The sequence below is a fragment of the Protomyctophum bolini genome (assembly GCF_963924005.1).
Source record: "Protomyctophum bolini genome assembly, chromosome: 21".
Taxonomy (NCBI): Eukaryota; Metazoa; Chordata; class Actinopteri; order Myctophiformes; family Myctophidae; genus Protomyctophum; species Protomyctophum bolini.
The window spans coordinates 3,793,483-3,813,729 of record NC_137882.1 but is presented as its reverse complement, the minus strand read 5'-3'; the positions used below and the strand labels follow the sequence as shown (position 1 = coordinate 3,813,729).

General features: G+C 41.9%; 1 protein-coding gene across 3 annotated transcripts; it reads left to right on the top strand.

Moving 5' to 3' along the window:
- Positions 1–674: 674 nt before the first annotated feature.
- Positions 675–18,955, top strand: LOC308336825 (uncharacterized protein). 3 transcript variants are annotated; one of them, XM_080794400.1, is made up of 4 exons: positions 675–903; positions 2,003–2,081; positions 3,432–3,806; positions 16,227–18,955. In XM_080794400.1, the coding sequence occupies exons 1-4, from the start codon at positions 781–783 to the stop codon at positions 17,216–17,218; spliced, it is 1,569 nt and encodes a 522-aa protein (XP_080650526.1). In that variant the 5' UTR covers positions 675–780; the 3' UTR covers positions 17,219–18,955. The 3 variants fall into 3 exon arrangements, with proteins under 3 accessions (XP_080650526.1, XP_080650527.1, XP_080650528.1); XM_080794401.1 differs by having other exon boundaries at positions 1,999–2,081; XM_080794402.1 differs by lacking the exon at positions 16,227–18,955 and adding an exon at positions 11,183–12,009.
- Positions 18,956–20,247: the final 1,292 nt, after the last annotated feature.

The window sequence follows — 20,247 nt, the reverse complement described above, 5'->3', positions numbered from 1 at the left end:
GCGATCGATCGATGGACGTAGTTTAGCAGAGCGCTATCACAACGAACCAGTGTAATATGATCACCAATAGCAGCAGGGTGAGGGTTCTCTCTGCAGATGTGCTACTGCTGGCTCTGTGCAGATATCCTGGCTCAGTCTAGTGAGCAAATTTAGAACTTCCTGTTTGTGAGCTAGCTAGACTTCCGGTTGACGATCTCTTCAAAATAAGAGTAACCTAAACTGAATCCATTGAAAAACTATTAATTTGCTAATTAAAACTATACATTAAGCATGCTGCAAGAATACACTGTATGTTTCTTTGTAAAAAAAAAAAGAGAGAAAGAAAAAAAAATAACAAAACTGATCATTTAGGTACCCATTTACATATAGTTGTAATTTTATTATTATTTATTATTAAATTAAAGAAACATAGTGTGTGTTGTAGAGCATTGTTTAAATGCTTAATAGTTTTAATGTGCAAATGAATAGTTTTACCAAAGGATTCAGGCTACTCTAGCGTTTTCTCTTATTTTGAAGTTGTCGTCCATAGGAAGTCTTATAATTGCTAGCTTGTATTTGCTGACGGAACACTGAACACTGTCTGTCGTCCTCCACCGTCCGTCCGTCGTTCCGTCCGCTGTGAACAGGAGAGCCAAACAAACTCGGTGCAGAGAGAGTGAACTGAGATTGTCTTCGCACGACAGTTTGCGTAACAGGACTAGCAGACTGGCTCGTTGTGATAACGGGAGGACCGTGAACTAGCTCTAGTTGTACACGGAGTTCAAAGACGGGTTGTTTTGTATGCTAACGCTAATGCTAGGCTATTTTAAAGTAGGCCTACAGTCTGTCGAGACTAGCATCCTTACCCACTTTGGAGGTGTTCAGTTAAAGTGTGTTTTCTACCAGAAGAAATTATCGGGCAAGGTATGTTTTTGTTTTGTTTATATACAATAAGAATGTTTATTTTTTTTTAGCTTTATTAGCTTTTGCCTTGACAAAAGCTAGTCTTCCTGGTGTCCGACACAGACAAACATTTAACATTTAACAAAGGCAATACTTACAATTGTTTACAAACACTAACTCAAAATAAAACATAGTAAAATAAAATATAAAATAAGAAAATAAAAAAACATAGGAGAAATAAAAAAACAAAGAAAAACATAGCAAAAAATCACTTTCAACACATTATGCATTTGAATTATTATTTTCCCAGGGTTACTGCAGTATGATTTACATAGGGTGTTCTTTTAACTTGATTTTAAAGATGAATTTTGTATTTGTAACTTTGGACTGTTATGTTATATAACATCATGTTGGCCTGGCAGAAAAGGGGAATTCATAATGAACCTGAACAGAACATAATTTATCTTGTGCACAAATCATTTAAATGTATATTTTCTAAAAAATAAATTATACTTTAGGCCTACCTTTTTAAAGAGAATATCTTCTATCATAGAGATCATTTCGTTAAGATGGCAATTATATTTTCCACATATTAAAAGACAAGATTGTCTGTGTGTGTGTGTGTGTGTGTGTGTGTGTGTGTGTGTGTGTGTGAGATCCACTCGATGTGTGTGTGTGTGTGTGAGATCCACTCGATGTGTGTGTGTGTGTGTGTGTGTGTGTGTGTGTGATCCACTCGATGTGTGTGTAATCCACGGTCACCCCACCGATTTCAAATTTGACACCGGCGTTCGCGTTCCACACCCCCATAGGGAGTGCAGTGCCCAGTGTCGAGTCGGTCGGACACACGGTTGTCCATAGCCTCAGGGCCCCTGCCCAGTGTCCATATATGGAGCTGTCCTGAGTCTCTGACATCACAACACTCATGGCATGCCTGACACAGAACTCCATATATAGGAATATCCCGCTCATCTTTTCACAGTATCACAACCTGACCTGCCCTGCCCTGGTGGAGACCTGTGCCTCGAGGGGCACTTTTTCTAGTTAGTTAGTCTGTTATTCTTGAAGTTAGTGTCTCTTTTAATAATCTTCAACTTGAACTTTGTTTCTTTCCAGACAGCAGGTGCAGATGAACTCTCCAGACTCAGCCAGACCCGTTTCACTGAAACAGGAGGAACCTGAAGACCAGCCAGACCTCAGTAAGTCTCTCTCCTTTTCAGCTTCAAGGTGTTCACTGTCACATAGGGGTGTGGATAAATACATTTGCCAGGTGTGTAAATGAGTGTATATTCCGTACGCTTAAATCTCACGTATCATTCACCAAAGATGGCGTAATGGCTTCATTTGTGCATATCGCAGGTGTAACTCGTTTCACCTCTTTCCCAAGTGACTTCGCCTGGTGTCGCCAACGTGTAATAGAACATCCATGCTCATTTCACACCATATAAGACAACGGGAAATATCTTAAATGTGCAGATCTCCAAGCTTACAACGGTGAACGCGGTGCTCCGCAACGCATAAACTTGTAGATCAGCATTATTTTGACAGGCAATTTTCTCACAATGTATTTTAGATTACTCTCATCACTGTCGTCTGTCTGAATGCCTGGGGAATGCATTTGTTCTGGACACGTAGCTATTTCAATTTCCAACCGGCATACAGTAGTGCATCCTTCCTAGTCAGAAAGTTGGCTATAGTAGTATGATGATGTAGTCGTAGATGATGTCAATAATATGAAATGATTCGCGGGACATTTAGAGTCGGTTGCCACTTCACTTGGCATGATGGAAGTTCGGTGCCGACTCTACCGACTCCCGAGGCATGTCGTTCATGATGAGATCAATATAGTAGCCAATTAATACCACAAAATTATGTGGCACATCATTCTGTGCCCAGTGAGGCAGCCGGCATGCGACATTAAACCACGATCATCCTTCTTCACTTTGGAGGAGAGCACCGGAGAGCTGGCTTAAAACGTAGACTTGCGTAAAAACTGTGCCTCCCCCTGGCCAGCCGGGGCGCCTGATGGAGGGGAAAGGAACTGGTTGGAATAACGTGTTCCTTCCACGCGCTATACGTCCAACCAGGGAAACTCCCCCCTGTCAGGTGTAAAGGAGCAACTTGGACACTCAGGCATGAAGGAAGCATGAGTTCAAGTCCGTTGCTCTCCCCTTGTCCCCCATATATGGGGACTAGGTTGGTGGAGGGTGTGTAGAGCCCAGGATCACATTAGATGATTGACACAGGGGTGAAAAATGGGTTACAAAATCGTGGGATAAAAAATAAATAAAAAAAACGTCGACTTGCAAATACGCCGATGCCATTCATTGTATATAATGAACCCTATAGTGACTGTCAGTCTCTCTGTCAGACCGTCATGTTAGTGAACCATAGCGATAATCTTAGTTTTAAGGGTAAGTGTTTTATAGTTGCAATATTACACTCGAGGGAGGTTCTTTATCGTCATGAATTAATGTACGCCTGCGGTGCCACAGGTGCGAGTTCCAAAAGGCATCGCATAAAGACCACCCTCTTTCGCTTCATTTCAGACCAGTGTGTGGAGTCCAGACTGCGGGTGAAGATGAACTCTCCAGACTCGCTGAAGGACGTCTCCATTAAACAGGAGGAACCTGAAGACATCTCTATTAAAGAGGAGGAACCTGAACTCATCTCTATTAAAGAGGAGGAACCTGAACTCATCTTTATTAAAGAGGAAGAACCTGAACTCATATATATTAAAGAGGAGGAACCTGAAGACATCTCTATTGAAGAAGAGGTACCTGAAGACCCCTCCGTTAACCAGGAGGAACCTGAAGACATCTCTATTGAAGAAGAGGTACCTGAAGACCCCTCCGTTAACCAGGAGGAACCTGAAGACATCTCTATTGAAGAAGAGGTACCTGAAGACGACCACCCAGACCTTGGTATGTATTTTCACTATACGATAATATTGGCAGAAATATCATGACAATCTAACACAGTGGTTCCCAAACCTTTTCATGTCAAGGACCCCCAAATTGACACCAATGAGACTTTCGGACCCCCCATTTGAAAAGTATATGCCAGGGACCTCCAATATTTATTATTATTATTATAGAATATGTTGACTGCTCTAGCAGTCATTCTCAACCCGTTTAATTTGCATATTAGTCTACAGGCCCCCATTGAATTGCATTTCTATCTCTGGGACCCCCGATTTATATTGTAAAATCAATGTTGGGGTTAATTTTTTGGTTCCATTTGTACACTCTCAGAGTTACAGACGCAGAAGACGGGTCCATTTGGTTCCTAACTATAATTTAGCTGGGGGACCCCCTGGAACTCCCTCAAGGATTCCTTGTGGTCCCCGGACTCCACTTTGGAAACCAACTGATCTAAGAAACAAGTCCCCAGGACCTTTTTGTGTAATCATATTGTCCTAAATGTGCCAAGCGGGGAGACAATGGATCCTGCTATTATAGTCTTTGGTAAGACCCGGCCGGGGGATTGAACCCAGACCTCCCGATATCGGGGCGGAAACTCCAATATGTTAACATATTATATTAACCCATTCTGACCTGAGATCAGATTAATACGAGGTTTCCACTGGACACACACTGGTCTGATTAACCCATTCTGACCCGAGATCAGATTCTAAAAAATGTCAGTCGTTCTTCGATTTTTCAAAAATAGCAGACCTACAAGCTCGTAGCGTGCCACTCGGTGGCGCGCTATGAGCTTGTAGATCTGCTATTTTTCAATAGCTAAAGCACGACATGATGCTATAACACCAAAATGGGTTCCCGTTCAGAATGCACTTGTCAAGTCGTCTTTCAAACGGCTATGATTCATTAGCAGTGTTGGGCAATAACAAGTTACTAGTTACTAGTAATATATTACTGTAATACAATTACCCAGTAACGAGTAGTGAAAGGTAATTACTCTGCCAAACTTTAATACCAGTAAGACGACCCTGAGGGCGAGAAGCGACCTCCCTCTAAAGGGTGAGCTCGCGTGCACGCATCCGCCTGGGTGACGGCAGACTGCTGGGCTGGGGAATGAATTCTGTACTGGCCATATATGGAGCGTGTCTTGAGTGTACAGGGTTTGATGAGATGTTCTGTCATATGGAATATGGTCAGAACAGGTCAGCGCCATATATGGAGATCTAAGGGTGGCAGCGGGGGCAGTGTCTTGTGTGTACATGGTTTGATGAAAAAATGGCATATATTACAATATTACGCATTTTTGTTTGCCTATACCGTTTGAAAGCATTTACTGTAGTTTAAAAGGTTATGAGAGATTGTTTCTTTATTTTGTAGGCTTTTTGGCTGATTGGTGACTCTTATTTATTATATTATTCAAAACAATTGAATTCAGTTCTAAAAGAAGCTGACTAAACATATTGTGTTATGGAGCGATATGCGGCCGATTCATACTCCTATTTTAGAGCTGAATAAAAGTCGGTTCGGCTCTGTAGAGCCTACAATGTGACGTCATTTGAGGTTCGGGGGGGCGGGTACCGTCCTAAAGTCGGCTCTTCGGTGCTACTGAAAATGTCTGACGAGCTGAAATCATTTCGGCACTACAGCGGTAGTAGAAAAAGTATGAATCTACTCTGTTGAATCATCATTCCAGAATGGGAGGACATTGGGCTTCAGACTTTTTGAAAACAATACTGTATCTTTTACCATTTGTACACATCAATACACATCAAAACTATCTAATGCTTGGAATTTATTTTATTTGTTTGCTATACTTGGCGCAAGGCTGTTACACCCAGGAACCTGAAAATGTACCATCATTTAAATAAATGTATATAATTCCTTTATCATTAGGTGAAGAAAGTAATATTCTCTCTAAATACTATTTGATTTCAGATGAGTATATTTAAATTAATTTAAGCAGCTTTTTCAAAATGTATTGTAATAATTAACTTTTCAATAATGCCATGTTACACTTTACAAACTTCAATATTTATTTGCAAATATTTGCTCTAGAACTTTATGCATATCATTACTTAAGGACAATAGGTCAAACACTTGTGAGCTGAGAAAACCATGTATGATTATTTTTGATTAAAATCATATGGTAACAGGGTTGTAATTAGAGTAACAGGGTTGTAATTAAGCTACATTGAATAGCTACATTATTTTTCATTATTAAGTGCTGAATGTTCCCACCAGCTCACATTCGTTTTTCAAAGTAGTCCTTGGGGTTGCTTCAGAATTATTATTATTATTATGGATTTATTTTTATTTGTATTCAGCGGCCCTCTGAAGTAGGAGACACATTTAGTAGCATTGTAACGGCTGCTGGGTGGATAGGTGTTGTATTTGCATTGGTAAATGCATGCATTGCTTCCTTGTGGTGTAGAAAGTATCAATGATTTAAATCTGGTGATGCTTTTTAGCAGTAAAGCTAAGATTTGTTTCATGTGTCACTGTCACACCCCTGCCTTGGGTAAGGGTAGGGTGCCAACCTCTTAGCACAACCCGGCTCAATTCAAATGATGGCAAAGCACGCAGTTGGCAGATTTCAGTATAGTTTATTCAGCTCACACGCGCTGTGAGCTTGTAGATTGGCTATTTTCAGCATGCAACAAAGTGTAAAATGACTTATACTGGATCTCTTGTCCACTAGTCCCTTCCTAACATTCTAGTCTAGTTTTTATTTGTTGACGGAATTGTCAATATATTTAGTCTCAGTTTTAGTCATCACAACTTGGTTTTCATTTAGTTTTCGTCAGTGAAAAAAGGTAGTCGACGAACATTTTTCGTATTCGTTTTAAAGTCGACGAAATCAACACGATAGAGACGGCAGCAAATGTTTCCGTGGACTTGGTTCAATTGGAGGATTGCAGTGCAAAGTTTCAGAGATTAAAATAGGCTGCATTTTGCATCCCAAAACGCAGGTTATAGTTAAGGGACGCAATAAAACAACGACCTCTGCATCCACGGGATGCACTACTGTACTACTGTACTGTTTTTTTTATTCTAATTTATTTTGCTAGCTTTAGTTACAGTAATCATTTCTTATTCTGTTTTATACATGAATAAATAAGCACATTATAACCATATAAAAATGAAATGGGAGTAAAAAAGAAAAAAAGGCAAAATATGACTCCTAACGTCGTGGACTCATAAAATGTCCCTGGGACTCATCTACAAGGCCATCCCTGCATCCTGGGACTCATTACATTGAAAACCTGTTTACATCACTGTAGTTTGCTGTCTGCATTTAGAAAAGTTAAATTTCAATGAGGAAGTGCCTTGTTGGTGTGACATGTGATGGCGCATCGGTCATGTCTGGGCGCAAAGGTGGGGTCGTGGCACGGCGGAATTATTTCCCAACATCATAGGATGGCATCGCTGCGCAACACCGACTAGAGCTCACTGTTAATGATGTCGTCAAAGAGACGGGAGCGATTTTAATCATTTCAAATCATGTCTTGACGGCCTCTATGCACTGTACAGCACATCAGGAACAAAATCGAATGGAATTGAAAGAATGTGCAGAGACGCTCTTGATGTCCAGCTGTGTAGAATTGGTCGTATTCTAGATACACAGTGGGGTGGCCTCCAGCTTTCGAACCGTTGATGTAGTCTGGAAAAAACCCTATCCTGCTTTCTATCAGCACTTCACATCTGCAGCTGCAAGTGATAAAAGAGACGGCGCATCCCGCCAGAGTTATGCAGGACTGGCCTTTGCGTTTTGTCCTCTCGTGCTTTTGTCAATAACCTTGGTCTGATGTGGGACGCTTTGCAAGAACTAAAAGAATTATCACTTGAACTACAAAAGCGGGACATTGACATTGTTTCTGCTCATCGGGCTATTTTTTCAGGGAGGTTAAAGTGTTAGCGGCAATGGCAGAACCGGCTGGCACTGGGAGTCACACAAAGCTGTTCCAAGGAGTCAAATTACATGCTGGGAAACGAACCGACAGGAATCTCTCACGGGGAGTTTTTTCCTAAGTTTAGCGAGAAACTTGGAAAGTCGCTTGTTGTCACCTGGAGGGCGTAAATCAGCTTCAAATCCAGAAAGAGAAGATTACACCCAGTTTGATTGAAGAATTGAAAGTGCTTCACACAGAGTATTGGCCTGATGAACCAGATATATCATATGGCCAAACAGAAGTGCAGGATCTCTGTACACGCTTTGGCATTAACTTTTATCCTAACTAGGCATGTTACGGTATGAGATTTTACAGTACGGTACAGTACAGGTATTGATAACCTATACCTCAGTATTCTACGGTATTTATAAAAAAAGAAACTAAAGGTGCAATCAATTAAAAGAAATCAACGGTACATGCTAGAAACATTTTTTTTTCTGTGTAGAGTAGAGACTTTAAAATTAGACATTTCCTCACATTGTGCTCATATCACACATTTTTCTATTGGTATTCAATAACTGGCATAAGCTTAATTTATTGATATTATACATGGCCGTCAAGGGGTTAACTTACTCCCAATAGTAGCGGAGGCCCTACAGGCAGAACTTCGATGGAATCGTGCACTTTAGGATAAATGTATGAAATGTGGGAATACAGTTAGAGCATGCCATAAGTAACATTCTTGGCTATAGGGCCATCGCAGATTTGTCCCGTGGTGACCATGGCTGCCAAATGGCCGTTATTCTACAAGTGCAGGTTCTAGACCACCTACGATCTTGATTCTGGTGACTAATCCGACATTTTCAAGGATGAGGAATACACTGGTACTGTTTAGGTTTGTCCTGTGGCCATGGAAGCCATTGTTCAAAATGGCCTCCACCCACTGTTATTTTACAATAACTACAGTTCTAGACCACCTAGGATCTTGATTCTGGTGGCTAACCATACATTTTCAAGGATGAGCAATACACTGGTACTGTTTAGGTTTGTCCTGCGACCATTGCAGCCATTTTTCAAAATGGCCGGTAACCTGCTGTTATTTTTACCAATAATAACTTAAGTTCAGGGGCAGAGCTGGTTGGCGAGCTGGAAGGGGGTCTGGGTAAGAGTACACAGTACACAGACTGGTGTTCTGACCTCACTGGGTACTGGTGACTCAGGAGCAGCTGATTTCGCGAGCTGGAAGAGGGGGTCTGATGAGGAGTACATGGAGTATGCCAGATGATGTCCTGGGCTCACTTGACTCTCACATCATGTACAGTACTATTAGCTAACATGTTGTAAATAGTACCACTGTATTCCTTATCCTTGAAAATGTATGATTAGTCACCAGAATAAAGATCCTAAATTGTTTAGAACTTGACTTATTGGTAAAATAACAGCAGGTTTAGCAGCCATTTTGAAAAACGGCTGCAATGATCACAGGACGAATCTAAATAATACCAGTGTATTCCTCATCCTTGAAAATGTATGATTAGCCACCAGAATCGAGATCCTAGGTGGTGCCGTTGTGGCCATTTTGAAAAGTGGCTGCCATGGTCACCGGACAAACCTAAACAGTACCACTGTATTCCTCATCCTTGAAAATGTGGGATTAGTCACCAGAATCATTTGTAGAATAACGGCCATTTGGCGGACATTTTCCAAATGCCATGGTCACCACGGGACAAATCTGCGATTTAGCCAAATTGTCCTCATGGCATGCTCTGTGTGCCAAATTTCATACATTTATCATAAAGTGCACGTTTTTTGCCTGTAGGGCAATGTTAAGCCCTCTCTCTCTCTCTCTCTTTCTCTCTCTCTCAATCTCTCTCAGGAGGGTTGCCCCGCTCTCCCCAGACTGAGCTCTTCTCCTGTTCCGCGTGTCCATCTTCCTTCACGTCTCAGGGCTACCTCAATAAACACTTCAAGAGGAGACACAACGACGTCTATTGCCAAACACTGAGGAGTGACCACATCACCTCAGCAGCAGCCTGTCAGTTAACCATTGGCTCTGTAACCAGGCAGAAATCAGGAGGCACAGGCCACCAGCTTGTCCCCACTGGAGAAAAACCTTTCCAGTGTACTCGATGTGACAAGTGTTTCAGTCGGCCACAGTACCTGAAACAACACCAGCGATTCTCCCACACCGGAGAAAAACCTTTCCAGTGTAGTCAATGTGACAAGGGTTTCAATCGGCCAAGTCACCTGGAGGCACACCAGCTTGTCCACACTGGAGAAAAACCTTTCAAGTGTACTCGCTGTGACCAGAGTTTCAATCAGTCACAAAACCTGAAGAAACACCAGTTGGTCCACACTGGAGATAAACCTTTCAAGTGTACTCACTGTGGCAAGACATTTAGTCTGTTAGGCGGCCTGAACAGACACCGGCTTGTCCACACTGCACATCAACCTTTCCAGTGTACTTACTGTGGAAAGAGATTTAATCTGTCAAGCTCCCTGAAAAGACACCAGCTTGTCCACGCTGGAGAAAAAACATTCCAGTGTACTCACTGTGGCAAGAAATTTAGTCTGTTAAATGACCTGAACAAACACCAGCTTGACCACGCTGCAGACAAACCTTTCCAGTGTACTCACTGTGACCAGGGTTTCATTTCGTCAGGTCACCTGAAGCGACACCAGCGTGTCCACACTGGAGAAAAACCTTATAGATGTAAACATTGTGACAAGAGTTTCGGTCAGTCACAAAATCTGAATTCACACCAGCGTATCCACACCGGAGAAAAACCTTTCCAGTGTACTCAATGTGACAAGAGTTTTAGTCTGGCAAGCTCCCTGAACAGACACCAGCTTGTCCACAACAACGTTGTAATAGTTGACTAAAACTAACAAAAAAAAACGAAAATAATGTAAAAGAACATTTCAGTTAAATAACTAATTTCAGTTCAATAACATTTCAGTTAAATAACTAATTTCAGTTAAATAAATAATTTCAGTTAAATAACTAAAATAAAACTGTATTGTGTTTTATTATTTACATTTTTATCCCATACATTGTGTATGCCAACCTGGGGAGAGCAACGGATTGACCTCATGCTTCCTTCCAAGCTGCTTTTCCCATGACGCAGGACGTGGAAGGAATACGTTATTCCAACAAGTTCCTGTCCCCTCTATCAGGTGGCCAGTGGGAGACTAGTTTAGAGACCAGGATTACTGCATGTTTTGTTTTTACAAGGGTACCAACCCTACGGGACATGCAAAGAACATGCAAACTCTACACGGAAAGATCCTTTAGCCAACCCCACCTATAGGGTATGGGCACTGACGGGAGGAGTAAACACGTCCACAGCGGGAATCAAACCCAGGACCTTCTAGCTGTGAGGCAACAGCGCTACCGACTGCGCCACCGTGCCCCATAGATTTACACATAGATTTAGATTTTTTAGGAACGCAGTGTTGACAATGATGTTGTTTTTCTGTTCATAGACATCCTGCACATGGTGGTGTGTAAGGAGGTTTGTCCTGAACAGGAGAGGAGTCCCAGTCTGCTCCAGGAGGAACCAGAGCCTCCACACATTAAACATGAACAAGATGAGCTACTTCAAAGACCAGTGGAGCCTGTTGGGTCAATGTTGACATTACCAGCAGTGAAAGACATCTCTCCACACTGCTCTGAAGTTAAAGTTAAACTTGAATCTGACAGTGACAGTGGTGACTGGGAGGAGACAAGTGCAGGTGTCCACACTGGAGAAAAAACATTCCAGTGTAAACTGTGTACCAGGAGTTTCAGCCGTTCAAGTTGTCTCAAGAGACACCAGATTGTCCACACTGGAGAAAAACCTTTCCGCTGTAAACATTGTGACACGAGTTTCAGTAGGACGTATGACCTTAAGATACATCGGCGTAGTCACACTGGAGTAAAACCTTTCCAGTGTAAACATTGTGACAAGAGTTTTAGCAGGTCACATGACCTGAAGAGACATCAGCGTTGCCACACTGGAGAAACTGGAGAAAAGTCGTTCCACTGTAAACATTGTGACAAGAGTTTTGATCATTCGTCTCACCTGAAGGCACACGAACGTGTCCACACTGGGGAAAAACCTTTCCACTGTAAACATTGTGACAAGAGTTTCAGTCGGTCAAATGACCTGAAGAGACACCGACATGCCCACACTGGAGAAAAACCTTTCCACTGTAAACATTGTGGCAAGAGTTTCGCTAGGTCAACTATCCTGACAAGACACCAGTGTAGAAAAACTTTACCATTGTAAACAGTGCAGCGGCCTGGACTGAGAGAAAAACAGATGCAAGAGAGGGGGGACCGGTCCGCTGCCGTCAGCCCGCTGATCTCTTTCTCTACACTCGCTCGCTCACTCACGCTATTATGTCCATATAGTTTAGATTAGATAATCTAGACCGTAGGACGTGTGGAGCCGTCCTAGCTAATCCAACCGATGGATTGAGAGGATGTGTACACACGAAAACTAGGAAATATGACTATTATACTAGTCCTAAAATCCTACTGGTAGCCTACCAGTATCCCAGAGAATTTAATTTAAAATTGTGTTACTTGTCTATAAATCTGTTTGTGGCTCTGGGCCCAGCTACATCTCAGACATGCTGAAGCCATATGAACCATTCTAGAACCCTTAGGTCATCTGGGACTGTCCTACTAATTGTTCACCCCATAGTTGGAACAAAACATGGGGACGTAGCATTTCACTATTATGCACCACAAACCTGGAATAATATTCCAGGTTACATTAGGAAATCCCCAACCAAGCTAATTTTCTAATTTAAAAACGTATTTATTTAACATTGCCTATCCTAATGATTTTCAATAACAGGTCTTGCCTGGGCTTTTAATCAAAGGTGGGAGTATTTGTTCTAATTAATATGCTCCCTTATCGTACAGTATTTAATTGCGTATTGTAATTTGTTCATTTTTCAAGTGAACTGTAGCCCATTTGTTTTTATTCTGTGAAGCACTTAGTTTGAATTGCCTTGTCTATGAAAGGTGCTATATAAATAAAATTGCCGTGCCTTGCCTTGTCTTGCCTAGCACATTTTCAATTGTCAATTAAACAGAAAAATATTCAGATTTTTTTTACTTTTTTGGGGGGTTGGCCTATCCTAATGCAATGTACCTCCTTGCTGTTTGCGCATGCACGCTGCCGTTCACTTCCCTGTTTACCGCTCAGAAAGAAAGGCTCGTATCTCCTAGAGCTCTCCGTGGTTTTGACCAGATGGATATACTAAGCTCTTCATTTCTGACTTCAACAAGCCTCTCGTTTAAAATATGAATGCGAGGGATTATCGAGCGACTTTATCATAATCATAGCGAGGTAAGCTCATAGGCTAATTGCGAATGCAAGAAGCTGGAGGCTATACAGTAGCTAGCATATACTCACCGGGGATTTTGAAGGCTGCAGAGATTTCGCTCCGCAACTCTACCATTTGCTACTGTCCAGCCTGGGAATGTCTTTGTGGTTTTCTTCTTTCTCGTCTGCGGCTCCATGCGTGCGCCAGACCTTGCTTGTTGCTTCGTGCGTGTCTGTGTGTACTGTATACGGCTGAGTTTGTTACTTCCTGTTTATGTTCGGGAGAGGGCCTCTATTGGTTGGCAATAAAGCACCGAAGTCTGGTACCCTAGTCAAAATATGGCCCTTGAGGAAAATTAATTGGGGAACCCTTCCATAGGGGGATTTTAGATTGCCTCGTATAAGAACAGTTTGAAAAATAAACAAATCATCCAGGCCGTATAGATTAGATTAGATTAGATAGAAGAATCAACTGACTGAGAGAAAACGCTAACGTTACTCCTGCTGAATTTGTTACATTTTCGCTAGGAACAGACTGCATGAGTGACTGACTGTCGCAAACGATACAGAGACACCTCCCTGACAATAACGCTGAGACAGCTTGTTTATTTTTGGACCACAAATGCTTATAGTAGACTATATTAACTTAAGATCACCCCATGTTATTCTCCATAGAGAAATTAAACCAGGGGAATCGAGGGGATGAGCGAGTGAAGTCAGGACTTTGGCGCTCTAGCCTATATTTCATACTCATTCAGACTCTGCCCCGACTTTCTTTTATTGTTAGAAAAGTCAGCAGGTGTAAGCCCTGCTTAGCTAATTCCCAAATCAGAGCTCACATATTGATTGATTTGATTGATTGGAAGTGCAGTATACCATTAAATAGGATATCACAAAAAACAAATTTTTATGATTCAAATGAAAGCTTTGGAACCTGGTTTACTTCTTTAGTCAGTCTTAGTATGTATGTAGCTATGCACATGGAAGATGGGACACTACAACATAGTTTACATTTAAGGAACCTAGTGTTGACTATCATGTTATGTTTCTGCTCCTAGCTATCCTGCACATGGTTGTGTGTAAAGAGGAGGTTTCTCCTGAACAGGAGAGAAGTCCCAGTCTGCTCCAGGAGGAACCAGAGCCTCCACACATTAAAGAGGAAGACGAGGAGCAATTTCAAACGTCAGAGGAGCCTGGTGGGTCAAAGTTGACATTATTAGCAATTCAAACTGAAGTTGATGAAGACATCTCTCAACACTGCTCTGAAGTTGAAGTTGAACTTGAATCTGACACTGACACTGAAGTCACTGAAGATGATGGGGAGACAAGTGCAGGTGTCCACACTGGAGAAAAAACATTCCAGTGTAAACATTGTGAAAAGAGTTTCATTCGGAAAGATCACCTGAAATCACACCAGCTTGTCCACACTGGAGAAAAACCTTTCCACTGTAAACATTGTGACAAGAGTTTCAGACAGTCGGGTTACCTAAGGACACACCAGCGTATGCACACCGGAGAAAAGCCCTTCCCTTGTAAACTGTGTAACAAGAGTTTCAGACAGTCGGGTCAGCTGCAGACACACCTTCGTGTCCACACAGGAGAAAAACCTTTCCACTGTAAACATTGCGACAAGAGCTTCAATCAGTCAAGTCTTCTGACGACACACAGCCGTATCCACACTGGAGAAAAACCTTTCCACTGTCAACATTGTGACAGTAGTTTCAGTCAGTCAGGATCTCTAAAGGCACACCAGCGTATGCACACCGGAGAGAAGCCCTTCCACTGTAAACTGTGTGACAAGAGTTTCAGTCAGTCGGGTCAGCTGCAGAGACACCTTCGTGTCCACACAGGAGAAAAACCTTTCCACTGTGAACTGTGTGACAAGAGTTTCAGTGAGTCAAGGTCTCTGAAAATACACCAGTGCATTCACACCAAGGGAAAACACAATTGAGGTGAATAGAAAAGCAGAACCATTATGGCTATTCATATTGATCCTTTCAACTCTGTCTCATTTAGCAAGGACTTGTCTTTTGAAGACATTTTTCTTGTTCTTTGCTCAATTTCCTCAATTAGTTTTTAAGAGTTAACGACAACCATTTACGTGTATTTATATCTATTAATTTTTTTAGGGTCCAGCTTTGAGGGTTTCTGTAAACGCAAACATTGAAGACAAAGGGCTGTATTTTGCGTGTCTTAAGTATCAGGTCTTATTCCCTAACTTGAGTAAACTAAAGACCTGGAGGCTTGATCAATGCCATTTGGCTATTCTGAGTGGCCAAAGAGCATTGATCACGCCTCCAGGTCTTTAGTTTACTCAAGTTAGGGAATAAGACCTGCTACTTAAGACACGCAAAATACAGCCCAAAGTGTGTAAACACAAACATTTATGACAAAAGTGTCGACCCAAATTGTGATTAGTCAGAATGAGATGTATGATGACATATGATGATAAGAGTGCCCTTCACTGATGACATATGATGATGCCCTTCACTTCACTTCACTTTTTATATCCAGGGTCAGGCAATAAGGATTGCCCGCTTGTCCGGGGCATGTTAGAAAAACTCTGCTTATTCTCATAGCCTACGCAGGGCTTTAGATTGCCACCAAAATTAGTTTTACAAGTTAGCATTCCACTGATTGAATTTGTGCAAGTTCACGGTTATTAACTAACTTTTTTTGTGTATTGTCAAGAAACTCATGTTTTCTAGTGAGTTACACTACTATGGATTTGATAAGTATGTAACATTGTGAGATAAATGCATAATATGCTGCACCGCTGGCAACGGTACCGAGTCTATAGACAGAATTTGGATGGGGCTTATAACTCTTGAACCTTAATGTCGTAAAATCAAAATATATTTTCCCAAGTGATTTCCCCCACATGCCCATTTCCATCAGGATAGATTTTCCGCCATTTAGAATTTTCTTCAAAACACACTTTGTTTTTCTAAACCTACAGATTTTGTCTGAATCTCACAGAAATCGGTACACATGATCTCTGGACCTATCCGACTGCGTTTACATATTTTTTCTATAACTTTTCTCCGTGTTGACAACACATAGGCCTACTTGCTTACTTGTTTACTTGGTCAGTCTTAGTAGGTGATAACTATGTGAATGAACGATGGACAAATATATATATATATATACGTATATATTTCTTTTTTAAGGAACCCAGTGTCTGTTCTGTTTTATTTTTCTTCTCCTAGACATCCTGCACATGGTTGTGTGTAAAGAGGAGGTTTCTCCTGAACAGGAGATGAGTCCCAGTCTGCTCCAGGAGGAACCAGAGCCTCCACAGGAAGACGAGGAGCAACTTCAAACATCAGAGGAGCCCGGTGGGTCAATGTTGACATTACTAGCAGTGAAAAAGGAAGTTGATAAAGACATCTCTCCACACTGCTCTGGAGTTGAAGTTGGACTTGAATCTGACACGGAAGTCACTGAAGACAGTGGTGATTGGGGGGAGGTAAGTGCAGGTGTCCACACTGGAGAAAAGACATTCCAGTGTAAGCTGTGTAACGAGCGTTTCGACCATTCAGATCGACTCAAGGCACACCGGCGTATCCACACTGGAGGAAAACCCTTCCACTGTGAACATTGTGACAAGAGTTTCGGTCGGCCAAGTTCGGTTAAGAGACACCAGCATATCCACACTAGAGAAAAACCACCTTTCCAATGTAAACATTGTGACAAGAGTTTCACTAATTCAAGTCAGCTGCAGACACACCAGCATGTCCACACCAGAGAGAAACCTTTCCACTGTGAATATTGTGACAATAGTTTCAGTCAATTAGGTCACCTGCATACACACCAGCGTATCCACGCTAGAGAGAAACCTTTCCAATGTAAACATTGTGACAAGAGTTTCACTAATTCAAGTCAGCGTATCCACACTGGAGGAAAGCCTTTCCACTGTAAACATTGGGACGAGAGTTTCGATCAGTCGGGTATTGTAAAGGCACAGCAGCGTATCCACACAGGAGAAAAACATTTCCACTGTAACCGTTGTGACAAGAGTTTCGGTCGGTTCGCTCACCTTACGAGACACCAGCATATCCACACTAGAGAAAAACCAGCTTTCCAATGTAAACTTTGTGACAAGAGTTTCACTAATTCAAGTCATCTGTTGACACACCAGCAATTCCACACCAGACAAATACCTTTCCACTGTGAATATAGAGGGTATGCGCATGCATAAAGTGATTGGCAGATTGAGTGACAAAGTGAATGTAATGTTGTTTAAAAGTCATTTAATGCAATCAAATAGGACTTTTCTGTATGGGTTGTGAAGGCCAGAAAGTAAAATGTTTTGCCACTCGGTAGGCGTTCCCGCATAACTTCCGGGCATGATGACGATGTCACGCCATACCCTCTATTGTGACAATAGTGGAATCGAGCAGCATCGCAAGCGAGGTTTAGTTTAATTTAATTTATTCGTTTTCTTTTTTTCTTCTTTCATACAAAAACCTTCTTAGTTCAAGTTTTCATTCTTAGTCTGGGAGCCCAAGCTTATTAAGTCTATACCCTTTTATTAAAGCTGTTATAAGCAATAATTTGTCAACATTTTAATGACTTTTTTGGGGGGGTTTTTTGGTATTCATACAGCCAGCAATGGGTGGAACGCTCCCCAAAAAATGTGTCTCTGTGTGACACATCTAGGGGCCGCAATCTGCATTCATCATCATCTTCCTATAGAAGCTTTGTCATTGGTCGATTTGCCTGTCTGCTTCCCGATTGGTTAGTCATTGCGACCAGGTATTTTCTTCGACCAATGACAAAGCTTCTAGAAACATCTTTACATGCAGATTGCGGCATCCTAGATGGCCCCTCTGATCCACGCGTCACGCTGCGACGCGTTGTGAGCTTGTAGATCAGCTATTTTCAGCATGCAACCTTATTTGCTTATACTTACTTACTTATACTGGATTTCTTGTCCACTAGTCCCTTCTTCTAGTTTTTATTTGTTGTCGAAATTGTCAGTATATTTAGTTAGTTTTAGTCACCATAGCTTATTAGTTTTAATTTAGTTTCCATTCAGTTTAAGTCAGTGAAAAAAGGTAGTCGTCGAACATTTTTCGTCTTAGTTTTAGTCGACAAAATCAACACTGCACACCAGGAAATGTTTATTTCACAGTATGTAGAATGGGTACGTTTCAAAACGAAAGCACAAGTCAATACAAAAACTGGTACTTTGTGGACGAAACCATGAAAAGCACTAAGACTTGTTTACTTTCAGGGTCCTCAATTTTCAATTCATCAGAACATTTAAAGACGTGCAAATATACACTTCTATGAATTAACAGGAAATCGTCATATAGAAGTTTTAAAAGAAAATGGGAAAAACATGTACAGTATGTGGCCAGTTTCTAATTGCAGCCGTCCGTAGTTGAGAGCGGTTTTTGGGGATTTGCATTTCTTAATGGGTTCCACATTTTAGTGACCTAGAAGTGGAATTAATTGAATCCCTTGTTTCATCCTAATATGGGTTGCACATGGTTTGTTGAACTCCCTCTGGTGTTCTGGACTTTGTTGACGATATGATTGGAACCAGGAGAGGGCAGTGTCAGTGATTCCATGGGTGGATTTGAGGCATGAATATGGAGTGTTGAATGTTATCAAAGGCTGCACTGAGGTCAATGAGGATGTTTAGTGAGCCGGCGTCAGAGGATAACAGGAGGTCTGGTTGCTATAGTTCGAACCCTGTGCGCTCCCCCAGAGTTAGTGTTGAAGTGTCCTTGAGCAAGACACTGAACCCCTTAATTGCTCCCGATGTGCTGGTTTGGTGCCTGCATGGTTTCCGCTGCCATCAGTGTGTTGAATGGGTGAATGTAATGCACAAGCTATGTAAAAGCGCCTTGGATAAAGGCGCTATATAAATGCACCATTTACCATTTTTACCATTTCATATGATCATTTATCATAACGTCTGTTTAGCAGACTATACGGTGGCTGGTGTGGGACATCAGAGGAGGAGGAGGGAGGGTGTTTATTTAAGACACAACACGTTCACGTTCACACATCCAGCAGTAGGTAGAGGTGGTAGGGGTGGTAGAACCCAGTATGGTGGCGGGTGATTGTGTGACAGGTAGAGGTGGTGGTAGAGGCTTTGGGCTGTATTTTGCGTGTCTTAAGTACCAGGTCTTATTCCCTAACTTGAGTAAACTAAAGACCTGGAGGCGTGGTCAATGCTCTTTGGCCACTCAGAATAGCCAAATGGCATTGACCACGCCTCCAGGTCTTTAGTTTACTCAAGTTAGGGAATAAGACCTGGTACTTAAGACACGCAAAATACAGCCCTTTATATTTAAGACACAACTCGTTCACAGATGAAGCGGTACGCCGTAGAACACACCACGACGCCCCATTCTCCCGAACCTCCGTAATAAAAGTAAACGCAGTCCTTGGTTCCTTCGCTGTCGTTAGGCTGGCCAGCACCCCAGAACCTGTATAAACAAATAACATCATAATTAGACTAACCAGAACCTGTATAAATTAATAAAGAACATTCCTCTTGTCATTCGAAATCCTTATATACGGCTTGTGCAAGGACGCGCTGCGATTGGCCAGTAGCCACTTTGAGTGTCACTCGGTGGGGGGGGGGGGACAACTTCACTATTCGCGGTGGTGCTTAACCCATTCTGACCCTGAGATCAGATTCTAAAAATGTCTTCTACATCCTGACAGTTTTCATTCTGACCTGAGATCAGATTAAAAAAAAATGTCTTCTATGTCAGTCGCAGATTTGATTTTTCAAAAATAGCAGACCTACAAGCTCGTAGCGCGCCACTTGGTGGCGCGCTATGAGCTTGTAGATCTGCTATTTTTCAATAGCTAAAGCATAACATGATGCTGACACCAAAAGGGGTTCCCGTTCAGAATGCGTTAACGTGGCTCACGTTGGCTTGAGACGGCGGATACTTTATCGGCCCAGAAACTAGGACGGATTTGTATTGTTATTAGTTATTAGTAGTATAGTGAGTAGTTACGTTGGTGAGGTCAGTGGAGTTCCATCGTACATGTTTGACCCCTCTATCACACGGAACTATGTTTTTTGTGTCCATATCACTACGCCCAAAAAAATAGTTCAAAGTTGTACGAAAGTTGCGGTAATATTTTAGAAATAGGTCAACGATACAAATGACGTTAGTTTTGTGAATTAATTTACTGGCGTGGCCCCATGCAGTGCCCCCCACAAAATGACCGGAACTACTTAATATTGACCAAAAC